Below are 25,532 nucleotides of genomic sequence, written 5' to 3'. Positions count from 1 at the left end.
GGCTTTATTGTTGAGATAGGAGAGATGAAGTGGTGCCTATTCTTGGCTTTGGATCTTGCTGGTTGCTGGGTGTATGAAAAGATGTAACTTTAACTAAGTAACTCTGTGTCAATAGAGTGTATATAGGTTTATCGGCTTGGATATAGGCACATTTATGAGTAAACTAGATATTGTGTCATTAACCTAGACACTGCAGTCAACTGGATTGCGTCTTCCAGAGGAGATATAGATAGAATATCGACAGCGGCCGCAACTATCCTTCCACAGCCTAGGACTAGGTATGATTTGTGCGGTGGGAGAAAGCATAGGGTTCTCAAGGGACCTAGACAGGCCTTTGTTGGTTTAACAATCAAAGCTACTAACTAGGGCTCTTGGTAGGGCTTTTCAGAGGCTTAAGGAATTGCAATCAATACCGATTCCTACATTCATTACAGAGCCATATTCAATCTCGTCAGCTTGGGACAACCCAACTCAGACAGTCTCCAGAAACTGCAGCAAGCCCGCAGTATCATCATCCTCACCACCCAAAGCTACCGACGGGCCTGGCCTATTGTAAACAGGCCACTCAAAGTATTCAGGAAAGAACCCGGCGTATTCCCAGTCAATGATTGCTCGGATTTTCAATGTTTCAGGATCGACGATAATGTTATGCTGAGAGAGATCATTATGGCAGAAGGCATATTCACCATCATCCTGTGACACCTTCCGAGGCCATTCGCTCTTATCCGAGAGGCGCATGACTCGATACGGCGGGATTACAATCCCCGAAGGGCCACCAAGAGTGTTAAATTTGATTCCACGCAGGTTAGCAAGGTGCTGCTCGATCTCGGTACAAACAAGACGCTTTTGATCTTCCGCTAAGGCAGCCATGGCCACGCCGTCAATGTATTCTGTGATCAGGATGAATGATCCGTCGATTTCGAAAGCGCCATACAGCTTTGAGACGGGGATGTTGCTAACGCGTCGAATGTAATGTAGAGCGGCGGCTTCGTTTTGCAGTCGTTCTTTTTTCTAGTCGGGGGATGTGTTTGGTGCCTCGCTGGGTGGTTATGTATTCGCTTGGCCGTAGGCTACGCTTGATGAATATATCGCCGCAGCGATAGTAAGCTCTTTCGGCGGTCGTTGCAAAAGGCGTGGCAAGCGAATCCATACTGTCAATGATTTCTGCCATGATCTCTTTCGGTGAGTAAAACAGAAGGAAGGGGTGGACCTCAAGGAAAAGGTATCACAGCGAAGCCAGCAAGGAACCCACGTGATGTTACTTTTGATGGATCAATCCAAAGGCTTCTAGTAAGGTTCCTATGTTCACGTCCTGCAATAGTTACTGGAAATCTAAGCAGCAGCCTCAAGAATTGCCTTTATCATTATAATATTTTCAAGTCTACCTCCTCAAGGCTTTTTTTCAGCTCCTGCCAGTCATCTCTGAGGAGGTTGTTCGGAGGATGTTCGGAGTATACTCCGGGTGTTTTGGTCTTGGCGCTACCCTGCGCCGCCCCATCAAATCAGGTGACCCAACCAATCACTTTCCAAGGTTCGCTTCAAATCTTCCGCTCCTCCACACTCCACTCCAACGAGCCCACTCTTCTAGTAGTAGAGTAAGTTCACCGCGCGCTCATAGATCCGTGTTCTACCCTCTAACCTGATTCTGCGCCAGAGAACCGTCCAGCATGCAGCGCGCGCTGCCGCTTCTCCGCCGACAAATTACTCTCTCCGACGCCCTAGCCGATGACGATAATGTTCTCCAGGAGCTCTCCTATCCCGAACAGCGATTCGAGTTCTATCTATACCTTTATCAGCAACGCACCGTGATCGAGTCGATCGTGTCGTATCACTTGAATCTCAACAAAAATCAGACATGCCGTGTCGGAGAAGTCAAGGATTGGATTGCCGGGAGCTTCAACGTTTGCATACCAGTTCACATTGATGGGCACAGTGACAAAGCCCCGAAACGGGTTCTCATCAGGTTTCCCTTGCCCTACAAGGTTGGGGAGAATCAGCACCCAGGCAATTCAGACGAGAAGCTTCGCTGCGAGGCTGCGACCTTTCTCTGGATTCGGCAGAACTGCCCTTCTTTACCAATACCTCGATTATGAGGTTTCGCGTTTGCCCAAGGCCCATGTGTGAGTGGTTTTTTGAAACAGTTTGTAAGGCAATCTAATACTGGCCTAGTTTACCGAGATCGAGCAAACCCCCTTTTTCGAGCGACTGAAATGGTATTTTCACCGCTTGGTATCGTCTGTTTTCCGACACCCGCTCCGACCACCTTACTCAAGGCGAAATTGTCCTTTCAATCTGACCACTGGATATCATATCATGGACCACATCGGAGGTGCCGATTCTGTGATGCTTTCGGAATCTTGGGATAAGCTCCGCCACGACCAAAGACGCCGGACGAACCTGTTTCGCGGGATGAGTCAAATAATGTTATCATTAGCCCAGTCACCTTCCGATCGCATCGGATCTCTGACAATCAATAATGAAGGGATCATTGAACACACCAATCGTCCTCTAACACTTCGTCTCCACCATCTAGAAAACGAATCCGTCCCCACCAGCATGGACCGGGACCTGACTTATTCAACAAGTGATAGCTACTTTATGGACTTGCTATCCTATCAAGACAGTCGGTTGCGCCACGCCCCGAATTCAATCCGGGACACTGCCGATGGCGAAGCACAGCTAGCAACTCCGACCGTTATGCGAGCGCTGCTTCCGCAGTTCTCCTGTCGCAATTACCGGCGCGGGCCGTTTATTATGACTTTGACGGACCTGCATCAGAGTAACATCTTTGTTGACAGTGCCTGGAACATCAAATCACTTGTTGACTTAGAGTGGACATGTTCGCTGCCGGTTGAGATGCTCCACCCGCCCTACTGGCTCACCAGTCGTGGAGTCGACATGTTATTCCAAGGAGAGCATCTTGACGCTTTGAGCACAGTCCATGCTGAATTCATAAATGTCTTCGAGGAGGAAGAACAGTAAGCGGGGAACAAATCTTTCAGCCTAACAAGCATCATGAGGAACGGCTGGGAAACAGGGAAGTTCTGGTATTTCCACGCTCTCGCATCCCCCAAAGGCTTATATAATATTTTCCTAGAACACATCCAAACCAGGTTCTTGAAACTGGATGACACAGGAATGGTGGAGTTTGAACGCACTATCTCGCCGTATCGGACGCCCGGCATGAAAAAATTCCTTGAAGGCAAATTGCAAGATAAAGAGAACTACGAAGCCCGGCTTCGTGACCTGTTCGCAGCTGCCCAAGAGGAACCGCCTAGCTCTGGGTCACCCGCGAGCTGAAGCATGGTTTTATGTATTATCATGCTTGTCCTTGTCCCCGGACTGCCCGGTGTTTCCTTGAGTCGCGGCTTAATCACCAGCACTTTTATCCTGTGCACGCCGACGGCTCGCTTCCAATCGGTGATCCGCGCCATCTCGCCAGGTGAGGACAGCTGTTCCATCTCCTGGTCACGCAAGCCGAGTATGACAGCATTGCGGCCCTCGGGCTCTGCTGCCTCAGAAAGCAATGTGTTGATCTGGTCCCACCCTCACGTAGCGAACTACCCAGTCGAGGCAGATGCAGCTGCATAGCCCTCCTCGCACACTGTCGCTGATAATCGTAATACGAGTGTCTCTCTCTATGCTGATTGTCGGTGAAATATAGCATGCTGCGGAACGACCAACCCAGGCAGAGACCTTGTCAGTGCCCTTCATGACTGCCATTCAGCTCTGATACAGCATGGTCATACGCAAAACAGGACACCCAGTCTCACTGATGTTACCACAGGTCGTTGCTAGCAGTTGACCAGGCTAGTTGTTGAACCTCTAACCTCCCAATCAAAGCCCTTCCCCTCGCGTAGATCATCCAGGCACAAAATCAGAAAGGCCAGCTCTCCATTGGACGCTCAGCATGGCTCCACGCCATGCAACAGAGCGTCTCCGCGCTAACCTACTCAGACTAGTTCCAAAAAAGAATCATGAACACAATGTCATCAGCTGAATCGGTACAAGCTTTCATGTCCGCTCAGGCTTAAATCGAACGCTGCGCAGTAACTGTAGTCGATAAGCATATGAAAGCTGTCTTTTCCAATGTTTGATCTCCCTTGGTGGTAGAGAGTCCTTAGATCTTCTTGACGTCTAACTCAGTCTTCGCTCTGTGAGTCATGTCTACTACCCCACGTGATCCCCAGGAGATGTCCCCACGAAGTGTTCCGCTGATCCCCAGATATCCTCACCATTCCTCTTAGTTCTTCTTCATATCAACCCAGCTTAGCTGCCCATCCGCCTCATCCAGATGGCCCCATCCGAGCATGACTCGTCCTTGTCAACCCTAGCTCGCGCCGTCCCTAATGGATGGCCCCGCATCACCGAGTCCAGTCCAGTCCGAGACCTCGGCCCGGGAAACATGGACTACGAGCGCTGTGCAGCTCTACACAATGAGCTTGTCACGAGAGCTCTTCAAGGCCGCGGCGGGAAAATGCCCCCGAATCCTCGAACCTGGTGGGAGGCCGGGACGCCCTCTGAAGAAATTGCCAACATTCTCCATCCATCCTTAATCGAGTTTCTGAAACGAGCTTGGGATGAGGAAGTGCTCCCTCCGATGACTTGGCTTTTCGCCTATCTTGGTGGATCCAAGTGTCCGCATGAACTGCGGCAGCCTGAGAGCTACTTTGATATGTTAGATGACGATGACCCCGGGAGGTTTGTCAAACTTTATGAGTCGAGTCACTACCGAGCCGCAGATGATGAGGGGATTTTGTATGGTTCCATTCTCTTTAAAACTCTCTTGATAGACTTGATGACCAGGTAAACTGATTTGTTTATTAGCTTTGACCAGAGAACTCTGAAAGCAAGCTTTATTGAGGATACCCACGACAGCTTCTTCATTGTCACGAAGGAATGGGCCTGGATGCCTCTAGAGACCATCCTTGATTCCTATCTTCAGATGATCGACGAAGGAAAGGTTCAGGCAGTTTCCAAAGATCAGGCAAAGCTGTTGAAGATGGACTTTCTGCATGGCAGAATGGAACCCTGGATCATTCACCAGTACACAAAAATAGACATAGAAAGGGCAACCGCGGCGTTCAACCGTCTTCTCGATGCCATCGACCGTCGAATCCCGCATGCAGATACTCCCTCTACCCCCATGAACTTGCCTTGGCACGATCCCTCAACATTCGAAAATCAGGACATTCTTCCCCCCTCCTCATTCGCTCATAAGTTCCTAAAATCGGTTTCCACCTGCACTGTCCGCTTCCGCTACATCGCACCGGGAATCCGCTTCCCCACCGTCTCCGAATTCAAAAACCAGCCCATCACGGACTTTGCCACATCCCCGCATAAGCACCTGGGCGAGTACCCCGGCCACTGCCCTCTCCGAATCCTCGAGATCGACCACGCAGAGCCGCAACAGCAACATACAGTGAGCCGTCGCTACCACGGCCTCACTAAACTCACCGCCGGACTGTATCTCCCCCGCGTTGTGACGAGATGGTCACTATCCTGGAGCAACGGATGTCAACTCATCCTACCCTTCGGGATTGGGCATGCCGGGTGGGCGCGCCACTCGACCGGCGAGCCGTTTGGAGTAAGCAACAGTGACTATTCAGAGGAGGACCCAAGGCCCTGTGATGTCAACTGTGACTTATACCAGAGCGGGACGACAAATGGAATTACGAATGGACATGCCGTGCAGATTGACCGGGTGTTGAATAACTGGGCGGATCGGGTGGAGAAGGGCGATTGGGAGGTGGATGGACAGGGGGTTGTGGGGGGTATTCAAAAGTTTAAGGAGGCGGATACGGAGGAGCATTGGCACAAGTACTGGGTTCCGTTGGCGTGGTAAGGGCTGAATATAGGTAGATAGACATATACACATGACTTGTATATACTTGCATGGCGAATTGGCTTCTCCGTGAACACGGATCGCTTTCGGATTACAAGGGAGATCCATCGAGGCTGCTACCCCCCTTTCTCGTCTTGCCACCAGCTGAGCCTGAGTGGCTACATTCGCAAGTGATGAAAAGGACTACTTATTCCCAGCCAGCACGGATATGCCACGGCCGCGAAGGCGACAGCTTGATGCGAAGAACACGAAGATGGACAATCCCTCCTCGAACGTCAACTATCAGCTCAGCGGACCTCCAAAGAATGGCGAGTATATTATGAACCTGAGTTGCGGAGTAAGGATACTAACTATTCCGAAGAACGCCGTTCATGTACTATACAGTATACACCCCATGCGCCGACCGAAAAAAAAAAATCATAACCCATTCCCAACCCCAGCAGCCATATCCCAAGATATATCACCACCACTACCACCAACCCCACCCAGATCACCGATATTATACCACCCGCAGAGATCATCAAACGAGCCAAGTAAAGAGAGGATATCCCCTCCACTTTCAGACCCCGACCCCGATCCTGATCCTGAAGCAGAGCCGAATCCCAAACCCGAACGCAGACTGCTCGCCCCAGCAACACCCCCCTCAAGCCGAGGCAAATCACCTAACCCAGGCGTCCCACTCGCACCCCCCTTCCCATTTTCACTCGCACCCCTCGACCGAGAAACAGGCCCAACCCCCAACACACACTGCGCAATCGTCTGAATCTCCCGAACGTTCCTCCTCGTCCGCGGCCACACCTCCCCGAGCACCTTGAGACACCCAATCGTCACCCGGATCTGGTCCCGCGCAATCGCAAGTCTCCCGCTCATCCCCTCGCCGCGGAAGAAAAAGTGGCATGCAGATAATAGTGCTAGCGTGCCCTCGCTCACCATACACGTTGTAAAGGGCGTATGCCTGAAGGGGTGAGCGGGGAGGGTAAGAAGTCGAATCTGGGCTTCGATGGAGCGTAAAACCCGCGTTGTGTGCACGTTTACTAGGTCCGGGACGGGCGTGTCTGGGGGTGGAGGGCGCGCGCACGAGGATATGTCTTCGATGGGGTTGAATTTGAGGTCGCTGAGCGGGCGGTGGATGCCGATTGTTGATCTGGCAGAGTTAGTTCATCGGTATTTTGGGGTTTATGGTTTTGAAGATGAAGGGGAGAATGGCTGCGGGCTGTGGGCTGCTTACACATGGATGATACAATGCGCCTGGTACATCAGCTCGTCGATCTCTCCTGCTTTACTTAGGACCTGCTTCCGGTCTTTCGGGAGGAGGAGAAGCCACCCGTCTAATGCGGAGTCTGCGGCTTGGATTACGTGCGTGGAGTCTTCTTTGGAGGCGTATCTGGGGACTGTGGCGATGGCGAGGGCGGCGCAGCGCACGGCCCCGATGAGGTAGGCGAAGGAGGAGAAGGGGATGTCGTCGGGGGAGAACTCGCGCGTGTCGAAATCTTGTAGGGTTTTGGGGGTGGGGATATCCTGGAGATGATTAGCTGTTTTGCCTTCAGAGATAAGGCGAGATCCATGTAATTGACCTACTCCCGACTCGTATTCCTGCTCCTCGCAGGGAAGGCCGACGGTGGCTTCGACTTCCACGACTCGCATTTCCATCGTCCCGAGTGTGCCGGCGTAGTAGCAGTCGACGATGTAGAGCATCCACCAGGTCCGTCGCCAGTTTTCTTGAAGGACGAGGTCGGATCCGCCGTGTTCGAGGGCAAATTCTTCTTGGTAGAGCCTCATGTCTTGGGCGAGGTGGATTGCCGCGTCGATTTCGGCTTTCGCCTCGTTCTTGTGGTCGTACCAGAACAGGGCGATGGAGTATAGTAGTCGGGCTTGAATTACCATCGGATCCGACGGCGAGGCTTGAGAGAAAGAATTCTCGACTTGTTCTTGCAACGAGGAGGACCACTCGTGGAATTGGTATAGATACCCAACCAGGCGCATTGCCGCGATAAGTGGTTGCAGGCTCTGTTGCCCGCCATCGTGGTAGTGTCTGATCATGTGTCGTCGGGGTAAAACGAAGGGGTGAAAGTCGTAAAAGTTGTTGTAGTAAGATTCGATCAAGACATCTTTCTCAATGCTCGTCATGTGAAGATGAAATGATACTGTAGAAGCGGGCGAATTGATGCTGGTTGTCGCATTGCCACTCCCACTCCCAGCATCAACCCCCCCGCCATTGAACCCCTCGACAAACTGCGACGGCATTCCCATCTCATCCTCAACACCCGCTGTCGTCTGAAAAGTCCAATCATCCACTACCGTTGGATTTGTTGCATTCTGCAGACTGGCAAACTGCTTCCTCCGCTCGGCCAGCGCCGCTCGGCTGACCCCACCACGCCGCGACCGAGCGTAATGGCAGTCCTGCGCAGCCTCAGCGCACCGGCTGCAACAGGGCTTCTTCCCATCGCATTTGAGATGTCTCGAGCGACAGGGAAGACAAGCAAGAGATGAGCGAGTCGCTCTGATTTTTTGCACAGGAGATGACATGTCGGAGAAGGATGATTGAGGCTCTGACAGAAATCGGGGGTGGAGGCTTGAAGAAAAGCGGGAATCCATTACCCGACCCAATACCCGGTTACCCTGATAACCTCAATACCCTCACTCTCTCTATGCAGGGGGGTTCCCGGCTCAAGATCGTCGATTGCGCCATTGCCAAGTACCCGTTAGCCTCATGAAAGCCTATGAGAATCGAGATTGGATTTGGGGACTATAAAAGTGTCTTGGTTTTCTGCAAGAGGTCAAAGATATACATCTGCAACACCACAACCGAGTACATCACCATTCGACCAAAACACTCAGCCTCAACATGCCCAGCAAGCTTGTCATTATCGGTACCGGCTTTGCCGGTCTCTGGAGCGCCTTCTCTGCCAAACGTCTTGCGAAGCTTTCCAACAGAGAGAACGACATCGAGATTATTGTCATTGCTCCGAAGCCATCCCTGGTAGTCCGCCCACGGCTCTACGAAGCCAACGCGTCGAACATGACCGTCTCGCTTGAGCCCCTGTTCAAAGAAGCAGCCATCACCTTCATCCAAGGCACCGTAACCACCATCAACCCAGAGGCCAACACCCTCCTCGTCAACTCCACCACTACCGAGTCCACCCTCACCTACGACCGCCTCATCCTCGCAGCAGGAAGCTCCGTCATCCGCCCCAAATCCGTAACCGGCATCAATGAACACGCCTTCGACGTCGATTCCCTCGACGGAGCCGTTAAACTCGAAGCCCACCTGAACAACCTCCCCTCTCTCCCCGCCTCCCCAGCCAGAGACACCATCGTCGTCTGCGGCGCCGGCTTCACAGGCCTCGAAATCGCCACCGAACTCCCGAAACGCGTGGCACCGGATACAAAAATCATAATCGTCGACAGCGCAGACAAGCTGGGTAACGGCCTCGGCCCCGGCCCCCGCCCCATCATCACCCAAGCCCTCGAAGAGCTCAACATCGAATACAAGCTCGGCTCTCCGGTCGCCTCCATAACCGCCGACGCCGTAACCCTCACCTCAGGAGAAACCATCAATACGAAAACAGCAATCTGGACCGCCGGCGTCCGCGCAACCCCACTCACGCAGCAAATCCCAGCGCCCAAGGACCCCCTTGGCCGTCTCTCCGTCGACACCAACCTCCGCGTGCCGTCTTTCCCTAAGATCTTCGCAACCGGCGACGCCGCGCACGCTGCCACAGATACCCTCGGACACTACGCCATGATGTCCTGCCAACACGCACTGCCGATGGGCCGGTATTCGGGCCACAACGCAGTCGCTGATCTCCTCGGCGAGCCGCTCGTCCCCTACACGCAGAGTTCGTACGGGGTGTGCTTGGATCTCGGGGCGTGGGGGACGGTGATCTGCCAGGGGTGGGAGCGGGAGGTGCGGATGACCGGCGAGGTAGCGAAGAAGGTGAAGGGGTATATCAACCAGAAGCTGATTTACCCGCCCGGTGGACTGGCGGAGGCGCTGGAGGCAGCGGGGCCCGGGGAGTTGGACTTTGAGGAGTTGGCGAAGGGGATTTTGCAGATTGTTGCTTGAGGGGTCTTTGGTGGGTGTTGGTGGTGTTGTTTGCTGATGGGGATGTGATGTGATGCGGTAACTTACATTGTACTACAACTTGGAGTAGATGAAATGAGATGAGATGAGAGAAGTGATGAATATACATCCTTTAGGAGATTCCCTTAAAAAAACAAGAAACCCTACACTACCCTACCCTACCCTGCTTCAGGGGTCTCGGCAGCCATGGTCATGTCTAGGTAGGGCTTGATGCGGATCAGAATGGGATGCATTTCCGTGTCGCTGCTGAGGCAAAATCTCACTAGAATAATCTCTTTATATTGAAGGTATTTTTATTAGACGATTGATAGATAGAATCTAGACTACTACAAGAGTGGGGAACAGAGCGCGCACGGACCACTCTTTATCACAATCTCTGAGCGCGACGTGCTGGCAAGGTAACTACCTCCGCCATCCTCCATGCTCTCGATGTGAACTACTAAGATACAAGACCTGGTCCTGGAATTGACTGATTCTGGCCATTCCTACTCTGATTAAAATTAAATGCCCAGAGCCCTGCTTCACAAAGGCCTAGGGCCGGTTCTCGCGGACATTGCCCTGGACTCAATCCAGCCACTGTCCAGCATCTCTCCCGCAAAGAAGAATTTAGCCAATCTCACATCATACAATCTGTTCCCAAAGCATAAAAGAATGATACTCGTTCCCGGTAACAAGCGTTCCCATTTAGGCTGCAGGACTTGTCATTAGTTAACTAATTAACAGGCTCTCCACCACTATGGACACCACCAAAAACCACGCATACAGTCCGCCCGGACAAAGGAAAATACATCCTCGATCCAAACGGCTACATCTTTCGCAACTCCCCCCTCGAGCCCCTGTTCCGGGCCATCCTCGCCACCACTCCAGACTTCAACATGGACGGCATTGATCTCGTGACGGACCGGAAGAATCTCCGCTCCCTCCTCGGCTTCGTGAGCGGCAGCAGCGGCAGCAACAAGAAAAAGCCCTTCCGCATTAATCTAGAGGTTATCAACTCCACCCTCCTCTTCTCGAGATACTCGCCGCGGACCACGCACTTCGTCGACGCGTTCAACGGGTACGGGCACGAGTACGAGAAAGCCTCGACACACAGAATGCTGCCCATCCGAGATAGCATCGTCCACAACCGTGTGATCTGCTACACGCTCGGCACGGTGAAGATCATCCTGCGGTTCGAAGTCGACGCCTGCATGCGTGTGCCGGCATTCCTAGTAGATAAGAGCCGAGCGACGAAGACGAATCCGACACTCACGCCTACACCCACGGGCTTCACGGTTCTCGATAGAGGGGACCCCGCCGTTGCCGCGTCGCGGCTGGCCGAGATCAAAACGCGGCCTGCTACGAAACTGGGGATGAACACGGATGCGCTGTCGCAGATGTGGTTCTCGCAGACTCCGCTGTTGTGCAAGGGGCGGTATCACGGGGATGGGGTGTTTAGGCCGCCGACTGTGGCGAATGTCGAGGCGAGCGGGAGGCTGGCGGCGTGGGAGGAGAGGAACCAGGACTTGATCCGCAGGCTGGTTCGCTTGCTTGAGGTAATTAAGCAGACGGTGGGCGGTCTTTCGCAGACGAAGCTGGCGATTGTGAATGAGGGCGAGGGGGTTTTGAAGGTTTATGCGGTTAAGGATGGGCAGGGGCATGCGATTCCGGGTGATCTGAGAAAGATGTGGAGGGGTCATGACACGGGGGTGATAGCGAGTGATGAGGGGGAGGTTTAAGGTTGGAAGCTGAGATGTTGCTGTTAAAGCTAACTTGTTCATGGAGGGAGGATCCATCTTTATCTAGTAATTCTATTTTCAACTGCCGCTAGCTCGTGCAGTGGTAGAGCCACAGTACAGTAAAGCAGACAGGGGCCATGAAGCAAGGAGGGAGGAAGGAGTTAGACCTCTGCATATCTTAGAACCCTCTATTACCAAGCTAGATACAATATAGTAGAAGAGAGCTCTGTATGCTTATTTAGTACAGTGACTGCGCAGCGTGAGATTTAGGCAGATTGTCTTTCAGCTAGGTACATATCGCACACTGCGGACTTGAGGCAACAGCCCCGGCTCTGTTGTGCGAAGCTCTAACATATATGAACCTGCGGCTGGGACTTTGTCGAGAAGACATTTGCTAGGACAAATTGATGTTTTAGGCCATGATCCTTTGAGTTACCCTCTCCAACCGCAGCATGAGTGTATGAGACCTAAATGCAACAAGCCAAACCACACAGAGCAATAACGAGCGACGAGGAATGGGCTGGTTGGCCAGGAGCTTCGTGCAAAGGGCAAAGAGACCTATAATCCTGTCCTTCGAGATATCTTTTGCGCATTCCACCATCTTGTACAGTGGCAGAGCCACCATAAAGTAGAGTTTGATATAGAGCAGCCTCGGGAACACCACTAGCACTTATAGCTCCAGAATATTCAAACCTCCTTATCTTATAGAAAGGAGAAATGCAAAATTAGAATGTAGCCTGAGGAACTAACCGCAGCTTCAGTTTCTCGATCTCTTTCCTGTGATCCAATGACTGCCTAACAAGGAGTAAAGCTCAAGGTCACTGACTTTATCTCTAAACCTTGTCAGATCGCAATACTTGCAGTTCCAATGCCTGACCGTATCGGCGGCAGCAGGAACGCTTATCCCATTCTGCGAGAGGCTGTCAGAAAGGTAACAGTCATGCCCAGCCTAGTGCCCAAAACCTACACATAGCTTACTGGGACTTGTAGCCGAAGAACTCCACTCGGTGGTGTAAAATCCATTAAAGAAGATCTCTGCCCCTGAATCTCTACTGCTGATCCCGTATACCTGTTGCAGTGTACAAACCACCTCAATAGCCTAGGCTTTCCATAGACCAGCAAGTTGTAACATGATGTTCCCAATGACTCTAATCGGGGTATTGAGTCTCGTTGGTACAGCCGGCCGTCCTGGAGCTGACCTCCAGCTTGCAATAACAAAGCATTGTCTTGCAAGTGCCGGTGGTTTCACTCTTGGACCGGAAAGCAGAGGCCTCGGGGCTTAGGCGTTAAGCTTGACGATGCTCGTCTTCAGAATGGCTGGTAGTAGTAGCACCACCCCCACCTCCAGCACCGGTACCGCACAGAACAGCCCAAGGTCTTTTTGTGGCCGATCCCATTGATACAATCAGTGCCTCCTGAGCTCACAAATTATTCTGTCAAGGGTCGGAGACCATTAAATGCTTGCAGCGTTCGCACAATATACCAATTATGGCCCCCGAGAGAGATCAAAACCGCGATGATGTACGAACGCCGGTGCATTCTTACTCGAGGGCACATATTTGATGCTGCCATGTACAATTGCCACGGGTAAGATACAACTCTGTGTGTTGTTGTGACAGAAGCAGCGAGCTGTTGGCTGATCCCTTTTTAATTCACCATATTTGTACGTTATTGCTATGAGCCTGATCGGATCCAGCTGGATTACACGGATATTCTACTACCTATAGATACAAGTCTTCTGCAGACTGATTCCCGATCTCTTCTGTAGTCTCGTTGAGGGCTCCAATGTCAATTTCACTCCCGTTAGTGGCCTCGGAGTGTGACTGCCTTCAACGATCTTGTTCTTTGAAGCATGGGCGTGAGCTCCGCCATCCTCATTATAGTCAGCAGTCTCAGCTGCTCCTCTAGCTCCGACACCTCCCACGCACCCCACGGTCCCTACGCCCACCCCAATCCCGACAATCCTGCCCCTGTGTGGTCTGTACAGAAAGACCCAGTGTGCCGTAAGTATGTAACCCTAATAGGGAGCACGAGAGGGTTGATCTTTGAAATTAGTCTCCCATGTTGCTAAGAGACATATATCCTAACGAAGTCCAGAGACATCAAACGCCTCTCCAGTCGATACATGTCCAAAAACACATATGTCGTACGTCAAGGCACTGATTTGATCTGTAGGACTCGCATATGTTGCAGCCAATAGCATAGTCAAGTCGACTATGGTAATGCCAGGAAGCAGTATCGCGAATCTGATTCGTTGTTCAACCGTCAACAACATAAATCCTTGTCTGACACAAGCTAGAGAGCGTAATGTTACGAGAAGCCCGCATGTGTTCAGGATGAAAATCTCTTTTCGGCCACCTAGGAAGTGGTGCCATTGTTGAGATTGGCATGATGGCGCTTGCGGAGCGGTAGTCACTCTTGTGCACGGTTGGATCATACTGCCAGTTAGAACGTCTTTCGCTTTGCACATATTGGGGCAGTTCGCTTTGGTGGTGATCGGTTCAACAATTCCATCTTCCCACACGTCTTGGTTTGTAGCGGGGTCTTTCTCCTCAAACCCGTGGTACCGCTGTATGATTGATAACAAGTCGCGAGCGTTACCGAGTATTCCCGTCGCCGGCTGTACAGATTTTGACTTATTTTCATTCTGGGTTGTTGAGATTAGAGCCGTCGAAGATGTGTCCATGACCAGCTAGTATCAATACTCTTAATCCCAACCTGACACTCCCATGGTGGTAAAGTATCGGTGTCATGGAGAAATATATCCGCTGTCTATGCATGTTCCTTGTCATGACCATTATTTCCGATGATTAATGGTGGTGATTATTATCCAGGCACTGATTTCTTGCTGACCCTCGGGCCAGTCTAAGGTAAGACTCTTTGAAGACACGTCATGTAGGAGCTTGTTTAGTGATTTTACCTCAGTACCCCTGAGCTTCTTGAGATGACATGCAGACTCTAGGGATAGAAGTCTACTCGTTGTCCTGAGTTGCATGGAGAGTATATGACGAATAGGATCATGAGCACGTCTTGGCTGTTCTCCATGTTCTGATGGGTTGGGTTGTATCCTGGGTCAGCAAATATACTAACTAATATTCTGTCCGCGGGGCTTGGAGGAGCCACAATACTCGTCGCTGTATTTGGCGGCGAATCCTCAATCTAGTAAGCGAGATATCCGAACTAGGAATCTAATCAGAGTCGCCCGAGGATGTTATCGGGCTGCTCAGAGACAACTGGGAGGAGTTGAAGATGGCTTTGTCAGGCGTCTGCGCAAATAGAAGGATAGAGCAAAGGCACCGAGGTATTCCTCATTTAGTTCCTAAATTAGGGCTATGGCTCGAGACTCTGAAACTCAGGGTAGGTGTCACGGGTGGTCTCTGGGGGAAACATTGGAATGACAAGTGTAAGAGCAAATTCCGTTACAAGCGCAGCGCGCAAATCAGCGATGTCACTGGTTGAGTCTTCGAAGGGGACTGCTTGCTGGCGTCAAGGAGCTCCAGAACGAGATGCTCTTCACGAAGCTGTGAGCAGCTCAAAGTAATGCGAATATTAGTCCGAATGAACAGATAGATCGCTCATGCACGAGGTTTCCAGCGCATAGGTTATCCAACCCATGAACCATTCGGTGTCCCAGTACTGGGCGCAACCCCTAAACAATATGCTCAGAGTCAGATGAAAGCTAGCTGACCCAGACCAACATTTTAATATGAGCTCGGAACAGGTGCCTGATGTCTGGTCTAGACATGACCGGCAATCAACATGTCTGGGTGCACGGTGACCACACAGAAAGCCTCCAGGCCATAGCTAGTGATGTTTCGTCCGATAGCTAAGGTACATGCTTATAACGAACTACATAGTAACGGCTTGTTCAGAGAGGGGTTATTGAATGCGATCCGGCTTTCCAAGTCCGAAATTAGGGCATGGATGCACAGTTCGGTGTTCCCTGCAAGCTGATAACTAAGGTTCTGAAGCCCCAGGCCTTTGCCCGACTTCATGTGATTCATTAGACCGGACATTACGTCGCTATAATAGCCAGGAAAAACCAAATGTCCGCCGAACCGGATATCTGGTGCATCATACGCTTGCCCTGAGGTCCGATTAGGCCAGAATCCTGATCTCTGCCTGTGGTGAAGAAAGTGCTATAAGGGGCTCATACGTGCACAGTAATCCGTGGGAAGTAGGACTCGTGAGAAAAGCCCTGCTTCTTCGTTGTCGTGGTTATAAGACTCGATGACCGCACTAATAGAAGTAAAGAGGCGCGAGGTGGTGACCTGTCATTGTCAGGCGCCCATGACAAAGTGCTTCAGTCGACAGGACGCTATAGAAACTCCCGTAAGACCCTGTTCCATTCTTCGATTGGCAAATTGACCCAGTTAAAATGAGAACACGGTCTTGGTAATGCTCTCCTGATGAAGCGGGATTGCCCAGTAACCGTTTAGACATTCAGAGACGGGTGGTTCAGGCGATTAATCAAGTCATACAGCTTGATGAAGCGTATTTTCAATCTGCAAGAAGGCATTAGTACTATTGTTTCTAAGATAGTTGTCTTGCAGTTCCCTCAACGCAAGTATGTCAGTCATATTATCTCTTCCGTGGGCGATATCGCAGGGTTCACTCTTCAACAAGGCCTTTCTAATTGATGTCTATATTAATCAGGCTTTCCGATTCATTTGTCTCAGCATGCAGAGCCATGAACATTTCTGGTACCCTCTGCGCCAGAATATTAAATCCGAAGAACGAGACAAAATGACGATCCTCTCGACTGTTCCTTCATTGGGATCCGTCTCTAGTTTGTCATCCTCGTCCTTTTTGTTTTCGTCCTTCTCGGGCTCGTTCAAGCCAGCGTACGGAGTCGGTCATGCTAATTCTTACTTTAGACCACCATTCTACTAGTTGAAAAAGAGGTGATATAGATTTCGAGCCGCGGTAGATGCAGTCATTATACTTCTGCCATAATCCTTCAGAAATGCAGACCGACTGAGGAAATGAAGCCAAGGGATTAGGGCGGTTCCTTAAGAGCAGCCGAGTGCATGGTATTGTTGCAGCACCACGCAGGCCCGTCAAATGCGAGGAATCTATATCGGAAGGCACGGTCGCGCTGGTACGGCAAGCATGTGAAATTGACGATCCATGCTTAACCTGTGTTGTCAAGCATAAGTCATTTTGCCCTAACCCACGCTCTCAGAGGGATCGATCTCGGATGGCTCGATGTGTGCATCGGACGCGGACAAGCCCAGTTGTTGCTGTGATGAGACTGTTTATCAGCGTCAGAGGGACCCCAGATATTGCTCCGAGCAGGCTCTTCGTTTGCCATTCTATAAGCTTGAAGTAATTCCAGAAGCAGCGTTCTGGGCTTGCTGGACCTTTGCAGGAACGTCAAGGACCCGCTTCTCGGGAATTTTAGTAGCAAGATCATGGTGGAACCTCACCTGCACTTTCCTAGCACTCCGCTTGTTGAGGTCCTTATTGAGGGGCTGTTTCCACCCACCTACTATGTAGATGGCTGACCGGGGTCGACTCAGCGCAACAAGTACACGAGTCAGATCTGCAATGAGGTACTGAGTGAAATCCCCAGTCGCGGTCAGATCAAGGATGATCACCGGCGACTCCATGTCACAGTTTGGACAGACATATGTCTCAATGACTCTCCGCAGAGCTCGTAATCAAAGATAATCAGGTTCTTTCGGATCCCTAGACATTGAGAACAGCCCAGTCCATAAACCCTCAAGACCAGCCCTATATTGCCCTCATGGTAGAACACATCGCTCGGAACGCCTAGTAGACTGGCCCATCCGTGTCTTCGTATTCCAAGTGGAAAGTCAGGTCTCTGAAAACTGGATGTTTCCGGACTATGTGTCTTAGAATGCAGACGGCTCTTGGCCACATCCATGCGAAATCAGCGACGGCACTTTCTGATCCAATTCATTTTAATATTCCGGTGCCATCAGTTGTCTCGTCCAGCAATACGATATCATTTATACCAAGCCCTGGTCGTACCCGCGTATAAAGGCTCACGCTCTACATACTCATTTCCAGGCGGTGCTTTACGACCAGCACGGGTACCAAGGCTAGCCCTCGTGAGTTTGACACTGTTTGCAAAGCTAGTCAGTGCTCGGCTTGCCGCAAAATGAAGGTTGTTGTTATGCGGGAGGTGAGGAGGGCTGTTGTTGCTGATGGGAGAACGAGGAGGGTGGGGAGGGACTAGAGGGAAAGATGTTAGTGTGTGAACGTGCGGAGGTTGTGCAGCCCCATCCGCAGCCTAACTGAAGGCCGCGGCCACGACGCCGCAAAGCACCACCTCGCCTCCTTCGGCGGCGCCGGCGGGCAACACGCCTGCGCTATCGCAGAAGCACTGGGTATCCGACGAGTCCTGATCCACAAGTACTCCTCCATCCTCTCAGCGGACATGATGGCATACTAGGGCAAAAATCCACGCGCGCTCCCGGAAAGACAGGGACTCAAGTCCTGTCCAAGACGCCAGACCTGGAAGCGTCAGTCTATACTACTATACGATTCTTAAGAAAAGAGCCTTTAGCTCCTTCCTAAGCCTTCGAATTCCGAGTACGCTGATTCATCTAAGCACACGAGATCCCCCATTCTCACAATATTGCGAGGCTTCTGGTAACAGGGTTACTGTCCCCACTGCATGGTGATGGGCTTACTGGTGGATTGTCAGTCATAGGATGTGTTCCTTAGCATTCTGTAAGGCAAAATGTATCATCAACAGGCGTGCATCTAACGGCTGCGCGAGAATTTTGTAATCCGGCCAGTGCGGTACGGGTTTAAGATCGAGGTCGAGTCAAGGACCGAGCCATTAGGATAGAATGTGTCGTCTGGCTTCCTATTCACGAAGTTATCTCCTTCTTTGTGCCACAGAATTAGGGTTTCCATCCCGAACGGGGTGTGTAGTCCGGATTACCTGTGGCCGAAGCCAACAACAGCGGAACAAGTTCGTGGTCGCTGCCCGAGTGATCGCTATCATCATCTTGGTATGCAGCTTCAGGCATGTAAAGACGCCTTTCGCTGTACTACTTGCGGTCAGGTTTGGTGGAGATGTCTGTGCACTCCTTCCAAGATATCTTCCGCGACCTTAGTATCCAAGCTGTCCGTTCGCCCAAGACTGCAGGATCATGTCGCGTTCTTGGTGCCAACGTCTGCGTCGAAACTCTTCAAGCTTCTCAAGCATCTCGTTGACAAACCCGTCATAACGAGTGACATTCTGGTCAAGGACCATTACCCTGGCCTCGAGGAGAGCCAGGGGAGATCCCTATAGCAAGGGAATAATAGGACGCTCTCCCTCGAGACAATCTGGCCGGTAGCGTTGATGAGTTTAATAGTATTCTTTTGCGTGTCGACACGCAAGGAAGCAGGCGAGCCACTCTTTGCAATACGTGGTTGTATCTCGCGATCGTTCATGGGGGAACCCTTTTCCCACAGGGCCATATTTATAGATATGCATATTGGCTTTCACGGGTATGTAATGGGGCCTGTCGGCCGTCAAGTTGGATGATTGTGTGTGAGTATGACCTTTGCTTATGCTGAGATCCAGAGTCGCCAGGCCGCAAATAAGTAGTCATATGCTTTATAAAGTCGAAAGGGCAAAGTTTTCGAAGTCCGTGTACATCCCACAATACACAATGGGGGATTGTGGTGCCGATAGGTTCTTGTCTGAAACCTTTGTCCACGTAGTCGACTAAGCAAGTAGGCTACGCTACCTGATACGCGTCATACGCAGGTCGTGTTGGCTTCTTCGTGAAGCTTCCAATACTCATCGGGTACGTTAAGAGTGGTGCAGGTGGGACAGAAGTTACCTGTTCGGAGGCTGCTAGTATACCGAAAACGTCGATGGCATTCGATGCCTCAAACTCGGAGGGAGGTACAGTCCTAGCGGCTGCTACTAGAAGGCGGATGGAGAGCAGGTTAAGAGTACGAAGGTCCATGATGGTCAAGCTGTATTGCTTTTTGATTGTCGCGGGTGCACGCTGCCACTCTGGTTTCATGAGCAATCCGTCGGTGCGTTCAATGTTTTGTTGCACTAGGGGGACCTTGATGTCGAGAAGTCTTAGCCCATGTAATGAGAAAGGTATCTGAGTCCTTTCCGGAAATGAGCCCTTCAACCCTTGAGATTCAGCTTGATCGTGGTCAACTCCCCGGAAGTCTTGGATTGTGAAAAGATTCTTCGACCGTCTTCATTGTGTTGAGACCTCTGCTTCCACATTGCTTGCGGTTGTTTAAACCTAGACGAGAACACTCCAGTGGGAGGGTAATCAAGTTCATTAGAATGGAGTGATCGCTATTCTCGACCTCGGGACTATCACCGGCTCAGATAGGCACTTCAATGCCAGAAGGTCAGAGGAACACTAGAGGTAGTTAAGCCCTGGTAACACAGCTACCGATGGTAGCAAAAAAGGCACAACTAGAGAGGGCCCCGGAATTGGCTCACGTAGTCCACTGTGCTCTTTTGTGTAATACCAAAGATTTGACGCAGACAGGGGTATCACTCAATCTTTCCTAGTCCATGTTCGTTGAAAACCCAAGCCCAAGCAAAGAATAAATTCTCACCATGTTGGACATGTTACTTGTTGGGCTCCCTAGATTCTAGGATACCTTATGGCATCCTTCATCATCAAGCACCCGAGGAGGCCCTGGCCCAAGATACTCCAATGTCTTCTTCTCGAGCTCTATAGAACATTTGAGTTTCGCAAGCTCGTGTATTTTATCACTGTAAACCCACTGTCCTTGCCAGAACTAGAGAGAGTCAACGTGGGTTTATTCAGAATTCTCTTTGAGATGGGGATCAGCAAATGTGCAACATCAAAGATGCATGCGTGCGAGCTCAGACTTGGACGAGAAGGCAGTTTTGTATTTGCGACTGACGAAGGCCTTCCTGCTTGCCAATTCTGTTCAAGAAGGTTTCGAAGTACACCCCAAGGCAGAAGTCGCCCACTTATAAGGAGCACTGGAGGGGAGCCACCTGTTTGGGACTAGGGCATTTGGATAGGACAAGATCATAGCGGGGTGGAAAGTGCATGGGAAGGGGCCATATATCGGGGCCCAGCATACCCGATCTTACCAAAGCAACAGCGACCCCAATGGGCTGTGGTCTGCGGTTTAACGGCCACAGTCGTTTTGAAATTCTTTGAATGCGAATATATCCTAGCCACCGGACGGTTGTGAGAATCATTTCATAAGGAGGCACCACCGGCAGCCCATTGGAGAATTCACAATGTGATATTTCTCCAGGACTGAGTGTGCAGTATTCGCCATATTACGGATGACTGTCAACTGCGTGATATTGCTGTAAGGGCCTATGCGAATGGCATGTCTGGTCTCCAGTATAAGAACGGTTAAGACGCAGTCATACCTGGTGCCAATCCTGTGATACCAGAGATTGGCTGGAAGGATGGCTTGGTCAAAAACTGTTCAGAGCCTCGCGTAGACTTATATGGCACTGCACTTTACTACTTACCAGTCGAAGCATCTCTGGTTCATGAGGATCCACATTGCGGAGTTGCTTGTTTCATCTGCTGCTGGAGATACCGGTGAGAGGCGCAAATCTGAGGGTTTCCAGCCTATTTCGCCTGCTGTATGGACAGTGTTGTGCATTAACTGCCTTGAATAGGAATCTGGTGAAGGTCTTGAATCTCTCAGATACTCTAGTATCTGATGGCGACATGTTAGGCTCCGAAATCAGTTATAGGTACTTGCCGGGTCAGCAGATACCCGTGGCTGACGCAGATTGCAGCAGGACTTAGGGCCAGGTAGTTGTGCATTACCAAAAAAAGCGCCTGTGTTCACTGCCTCGCAGCGGCCTCCCGGGTTGTCGAATGGGTCCACCCCGTTAAACTAAAAAAGAATAATAATCAGTAGGTCCGTGGTACAGGCCGCATTCTGGTATTTCAATAGCGGGTACGCATACGTGCGCTGCACCTTTCAAGGATGTGGCCCTGAAAGCCACTGCTTGCGTGCTGTGAGTAAGTAGAGCACCACATGAGCCCTACTGGTGAGGGTGGAGGTAGAGAATCGAAAGTAGAATACCCGCCATGTGACGTCAGGGGCGAAGGTAGCAGTTGTTGCTGGAGGACAGTATAAGGTCCAGCCATCCTTGCTGCGCTTTGGCAGCCGAGAAATGAAACAAGAGTTCAGAAGAGAAGGGGGATCGATGTTGACCGGACCCCAAGCGCGAGCCTTAAGGGAGGATGCCCAACCAGGGCTTGCCGGATCACGTGACATCATTCTCTTGAGGACAGGTCTGTCGCGAAAAATACAAAACAAAATCTGAACACGGCACAAGAGACATTCTTCCCAAAGAGAAGCCTTTCTTCTTAGCACGAGCCATGGTGTTCGTCGATAAGGAGATGTCGTTCAGAAGAGTAAATCAAGGAATCAAAACGGAATCGGACCGCTTGCAGCCAAAGGGTTCCACCGTGAACTCCAGCAAGAGACCTGGCTGATTGCGATCAAACTGGGTGTCGAGACGTCCCAAATGGGCGAAATTGTGAGAAGATGTTGCTCGTCGTTATCAGAGCCCCAATACACTGCTTTCGGATGGGCATAGCGGCAGTTTCCGAAGGGACTTTCTTAACAGAAGTACTATCAGCATCATCAGCAATAGGTCTCAGTCTGATGCGGCTAGGGGCCTGGAATTCGCGTGGAAGCTTTACAGTTTGTTGGAAGATTGAGAGCATAATAGAATCTCTAAATGATTCCTTGTGGCCGTGAAGACAAAAGCCTCGACGCACATCTTCTAGCCCACATTTTGTGCAATGAAGTGACCAATCTGGAGAGGGAAATGTCCCAGGCGGATGATCCTGTCCTTCTATGCCTAGGGATCGGCTCCCAATGACTCCAGAGGGTTGGTTCAAAGAAGGAATTCAATGATTCTCGCTGTTGTAAGAAGATCCAGATGAGCAAAGCCTGAATACCTTTGGACGTTGTGGTTGGTGTACAACCACAAAAGCTGAAGGATGGTAATAAATCTGGCTCTGGTAACGCGTGATCAAGGGGCAGCGATGGAAAACGCACGCCACGTATCTGTGTTGGCAAAAGCTCCATCCTGTCTGGGCCAACGTTGTCGGTATTGGTCTGGATAGCATGTCGAGATAGCATAGGACAAAACCAAGCGCCATTAACTTTGCTCATGTGAGATCCGAGAAATTGTTCTTGGAGACACCGAGGGGGTTTGTTCGTCTGGCTGAGGGGTCATTCAACTTCATAAGCTTAATCAAGCTAGACCGGAAGTTTGCATGGGACGGGTAGGGTAAAGCCTGCCTTGTGTGCGGGAATATCAGAGCCATTATCTGCGCGGTTGATGGTAGTTAGGCTGTCCACCGATGGAGTTATCAAGGTTGGTAAATGTAAGCCTCACTTCTCGATAGGCTGGAAGCAGACGAGAAAGACCACCCGCAAACGAGCTTTGGCGAGTACAACGAATAAAAACAGAACGTCGCTGACAATAGGAAATGAACTGGGATAAAGCCTTACCATCCACTTCCTATCGAGCAGGAGTCAGCCTTCCCGGTATGATATTTCAAGATCCAGCTAAAAACACAATTAAAAGGGTGTCAAGCCACTTCTAGGTATGTATAACCAGCATCAAATTGTTCGATGCCCGGAATAACATTCCGGTGCTTCGATGCCGATTGTAACTGTTGGCTGAAAGTCGAGATCTGCTCCTTTGCTGGACGGATCCTACATCCACGAAATCCGAGTAGTTCCATATCCACTATGAGGATTGACCTGAATTCCCAATGAAATCTTCTCAGTGGTTCAGGAACGCAGAAGAACCTTGGAAGACTGCTCTCTTGTCTCGGCTGTGAGGGGATTATCTGACATGCTCATATTAATAATACCTGTTGTTGGCTTGATCTGCCGCGAAGCTGGTACCATGGACTAGTTTGACTAACCCAAGCTTGTAGGCGTCGCTTCGAGTCTTTGCCCCCCAAATGGGGCCATGCTGTCACACTCAAAGTGGATAAGGTGACAAGGAAGCTCGCGCCCCCTCACAGAAAGAAAAAGCCAGGCCGAAACGCCGCCGTACCTACACCTGATCCAAGATGATCGGGAAGGTATTGTCTAATTAGCCCTGTTGTGGAGAACATGAAGGGCTGCCAACCAAACGACGTATCCATACTCAGGATCAGACGCACCGCGAGCCATCAAAGCGCTTGAGACTGATGTCTAAAAGACCAGATGTAGTTCTAAGGCTATGTACCGCCGTTACACTCAGCTTCGGCTTTACACATACGCATCATCTGCCTCTACCCGGGCGTTATTGACCGAGCCCCTGAGGCTATAAAACACTCAGTATCTCGTTTAGCACAGAGGGAGTTATATGTCTCCAGGCTGGGTTCTCGCGGATCGCCGTACAAATGCTGTACGTCTCCATCTGCTTTCCTTGCGAATTGCCTGTTCTCAATGATACGCCTCTAGTGGCGCCCCATTTCGTTTCCGCTGGATAGTTATCGCCTTGCATCTTTGACTTGCTGGCGGTACTAGAGGCCCTTGAGCGATTATCAGAGCTGTTTGTCCACGCAACGTTTTGCGAGCCACCTCGCTTGCGCTTAGTACCACTGGCTTTGCTGGTGCTAGGAGCTATTACAGTTACCGTAGAGTCAGTGGTTAAGGTTCCTCAAGAATGATCACCTTGTGCATGTTGCCTCTCATGATATTGACAACAGCCACGTCTGTCTTGTTCTGCCCGTTTGGAAGAACGAATCTCCCCATGGTATGTCTCCATGCACAACCATTGATAAAGAAGCAAAATGCAGGTGTCTTAGCTGGCTGGCTTCAAGCCCGCAACCAAGCGCATGCGCTGAGGAAGTTTTCTTTCAGAAAGCTGCTAGGATATTGCGCATACTGTTATACCTGTCCGCCACATGGGAAGGAAAGACCACAGTGCTCCATTGGCCGTCAATCCAGGTGTACAATCATAGCGAGCTTGGCTGAAACTTCCCCGTCAAAGCGGACGCCACGGAGCTTTTATATGCGTATTAGTAGTGGACTCTTTATCCCCGCGGGCTTAAATCTATTCTTGCACTATGGACGGTGAAGTTTTGTGGTCATAACAGGCTCGATGTCCCACGGAAGAGTGGCCAGATTAAGATTCGGAATAAGGCCCCAATGCAGGTGGCGATTCATCTTCCCGAGCATCGGCCAGCCTTTGCAGGTATAGGGTCACCAGGCGGCGTTGACATGGCATTCGTACGCAAACTTTTTCAGAAACAGCCCTCCGCGTTGTGTTTCCCTCTGTCGAGAAATATATCATTGTAGATCCAGAGAAAGTGATAACGCAGAGCCATTGCTGATCAGATCAGGCATGGCATCTTCTTGACCTTACAAGCAACCACCGAGGAAGGATATTGTCAGTGCTATTACTCCCTTAGAGAGATAAAAGTATATCCATTAGAGCTCCTTCTCCTGCATGCCGTTACCCATGCAGCTGCGGCTTGAGATCGCGGCCACAGTATCAGACAAGGAATAAATCAACAAGCCTTTTATATTCCTAGCGCTTCTGTCATCATGCACAGGCGCTATTCCAGTTCCTCGGCCTCAGGCCGCGATCATGCTTTTCTGGCTCCGAACTCGAGCACACGCATGGCAGGGTTGAATGCTCACAGCCCAGGGTAAATGCCACTCTGATGGCTAACTCCAAATATCGCAGCATGTGGAGACGCGATGCAAGCTTTGCCACGGGTATTTCATCCAATACGGCCGCCTAGTAATTGGACTCGACGGCCGTTGAAGTTGCTCATTGTTCACGAGATCCGTTGACTAGGCAGTAGAGTAAGTCCGCTAGGCTAGCAAACCGAGCTTAAATACCTGGCAAGGGTAGTCTTCTCATGAAACTGTACCCCAAAACATAATATTCTCGGGAAAGGTCAGT

At 50.8% G+C, this 25,532-nt stretch overlaps 9 protein-coding genes across 9 annotated transcripts; 4 read left to right on the top strand and 5 right to left on the bottom strand.

The window, feature by feature from the left end:
• Window positions 1–471: 471 nt before the first annotated feature.
• BJY04DRAFT_214516 (uncharacterized protein) lies at window positions 472–870 on the bottom strand (the record flags this gene model as incomplete). The annotated part of the gene is made up of 1 exon (XM_073715235.1): window positions 472–870. The coding sequence occupies one exon, from the start codon at window positions 868–870 to the stop codon at window positions 472–474; it is 399 nt and encodes a 132-aa protein (XP_073574991.1).
• Window positions 871–944: 74 nt separating this feature from the next.
• On the bottom strand, window positions 945–1,176 carry BJY04DRAFT_180334 (uncharacterized protein). Its single transcript, XM_073710042.1, has one exon. The coding sequence runs from the start codon at window positions 1,169–1,171 to the stop codon at window positions 956–958; it is 216 nt and encodes a 71-aa protein (XP_073574990.1). The 5' UTR covers window positions 1,172–1,176; the 3' UTR covers window positions 945–955.
• A 491-nt stretch (window positions 1,177–1,667) lies between these two features.
• BJY04DRAFT_231781 (uncharacterized protein) lies at window positions 1,668–3,300 on the top strand (the record flags this gene model as incomplete). The annotated part of the gene is made up of 3 exons (XM_073719621.1): window positions 1,668–1,982; window positions 2,170–2,958; window positions 3,043–3,300. The coding sequence occupies 3 exons, from the start codon at window positions 1,668–1,670 to the stop codon at window positions 3,298–3,300; spliced, it is 1,362 nt and encodes a 453-aa protein (XP_073574989.1).
• Window positions 3,301–3,473: 173 nt separating this feature from the next.
• BJY04DRAFT_180331 (uncharacterized protein) lies at window positions 3,474–4,027 on the bottom strand. Its single transcript, XM_073710041.1, has one exon. The coding sequence runs from the start codon at window positions 3,721–3,723 to the stop codon at window positions 3,517–3,519; it is 207 nt and encodes a 68-aa protein (XP_073574988.1). The 5' UTR covers window positions 3,724–4,027; the 3' UTR covers window positions 3,474–3,516.
• Window positions 4,028–4,100: 73 nt separating this feature from the next.
• BJY04DRAFT_231779 (uncharacterized protein) lies at window positions 4,101–5,845 on the top strand (the record flags this gene model as incomplete). Its single annotated transcript, XM_073719620.1, has 2 exons — window positions 4,101–4,758; window positions 4,828–5,845. Exons 1-2 carry the CDS (start codon window positions 4,295–4,297, stop codon window positions 5,843–5,845), a joined length of 1,482 nt encoding a protein of 493 aa, XP_073574987.1. The 5' UTR covers window positions 4,101–4,294.
• A 404-nt stretch (window positions 5,846–6,249) lies between these two features.
• On the bottom strand, window positions 6,250–8,387 carry BJY04DRAFT_180326 (putative C6 transcription factor). Its single transcript, XM_073710040.1, has 3 exons — window positions 7,424–8,387; window positions 7,074–7,363; window positions 6,250–6,989 (listed from the first exon to the last, which is right to left on the bottom strand). Exons 1-3 carry the CDS (start codon window positions 8,369–8,371, stop codon window positions 6,263–6,265), a joined length of 1,965 nt encoding a protein of 654 aa, XP_073574986.1. The 5' UTR covers window positions 8,372–8,387; the 3' UTR covers window positions 6,250–6,262.
• Window positions 8,388–8,644: 257 nt separating this feature from the next.
• Window positions 8,645–9,925, top strand: BJY04DRAFT_231777 (NAD(P)/FAD-dependent oxidoreductase). The gene has a single exon (XM_073719619.1). It carries the CDS (start codon window positions 8,691–8,693, stop codon window positions 9,909–9,911), a length of 1,221 nt encoding a protein of 406 aa, XP_073574985.1. The 5' UTR covers window positions 8,645–8,690; the 3' UTR covers window positions 9,912–9,925.
• A 508-nt stretch (window positions 9,926–10,433) lies between these two features.
• Window positions 10,434–11,647, top strand: BJY04DRAFT_214511 (uncharacterized protein; the record flags this gene model as incomplete). The annotated part of the gene is made up of 2 exons (XM_073715234.1): window positions 10,434–10,596; window positions 10,653–11,647. 2 exons carry the CDS (start codon window positions 10,434–10,436, stop codon window positions 11,645–11,647), a joined length of 1,158 nt encoding a protein of 385 aa, XP_073574984.1.
• A 6,105-nt stretch (window positions 11,648–17,752) lies between these two features.
• On the bottom strand, window positions 17,753–18,055 carry BJY04DRAFT_214510 (uncharacterized protein; the record flags this gene model as incomplete). Its single annotated transcript, XM_073715233.1, has 2 exons — window positions 17,753–17,848; window positions 17,912–18,055. The coding sequence occupies 2 exons, from the start codon at window positions 18,053–18,055 to the stop codon at window positions 17,753–17,755; spliced, it is 240 nt and encodes a 79-aa protein (XP_073574983.1).
• Between the last annotated feature and the right edge of the window lie 7,477 nt (window positions 18,056–25,532).

Source organism: Aspergillus karnatakaensis, assembly GCF_047715665.1.
Source record: "Aspergillus karnatakaensis strain CBS 102800 unplaced genomic scaffold BJY04scaffold_7, whole genome shotgun sequence".
NCBI lineage: Eukaryota > Fungi > Ascomycota > Eurotiomycetes > Eurotiales > Aspergillaceae > Aspergillus > Aspergillus karnatakaensis.
This window is presented reverse-complemented; position numbering and strand designations above follow the sequence as displayed.

Excerpts from the sequence above, each read along its gene's own strand:
- BJY04DRAFT_180326 (XM_073710040.1), bottom strand. The coding sequence starts at position 8,371 with ATGTCATCTCCTGTGCAAAAAATCAGAGCGACTCGCTCATCTCTTGCT. Across the intron at positions 7,364-7,423 it reads AGCAGGAATACGAGTCGGGA|GATATCCCCACCCCCAAAAC; the intron begins GTAGGTCAATTA and ends AATCATCTCCAG. Across the intron at positions 6,990-7,073 it reads GCGCATTGTATCATCCATGT|ATCAACAATCGGCATCCACC; the intron begins GTAAGCAGCCCA and ends TAACTCTGCCAG.
- BJY04DRAFT_180334 (XM_073710042.1), bottom strand. The coding sequence starts at position 1,171 with ATGGCAGAAATCATTGACAGTATGGATTCGCTTGCCACGCCTTTTGCA.
- BJY04DRAFT_231777 (XM_073719619.1), top strand. The coding sequence starts at position 8,691 with ATGCCCAGCAAGCTTGTCATTATCGGTACCGGCTTTGCCGGTCTCTGG.
- BJY04DRAFT_180331 (XM_073710041.1), bottom strand. The coding sequence starts at position 3,723 with ATGGCAGTCATGAAGGGCACTGACAAGGTCTCTGCCTGGGTTGGTCGT.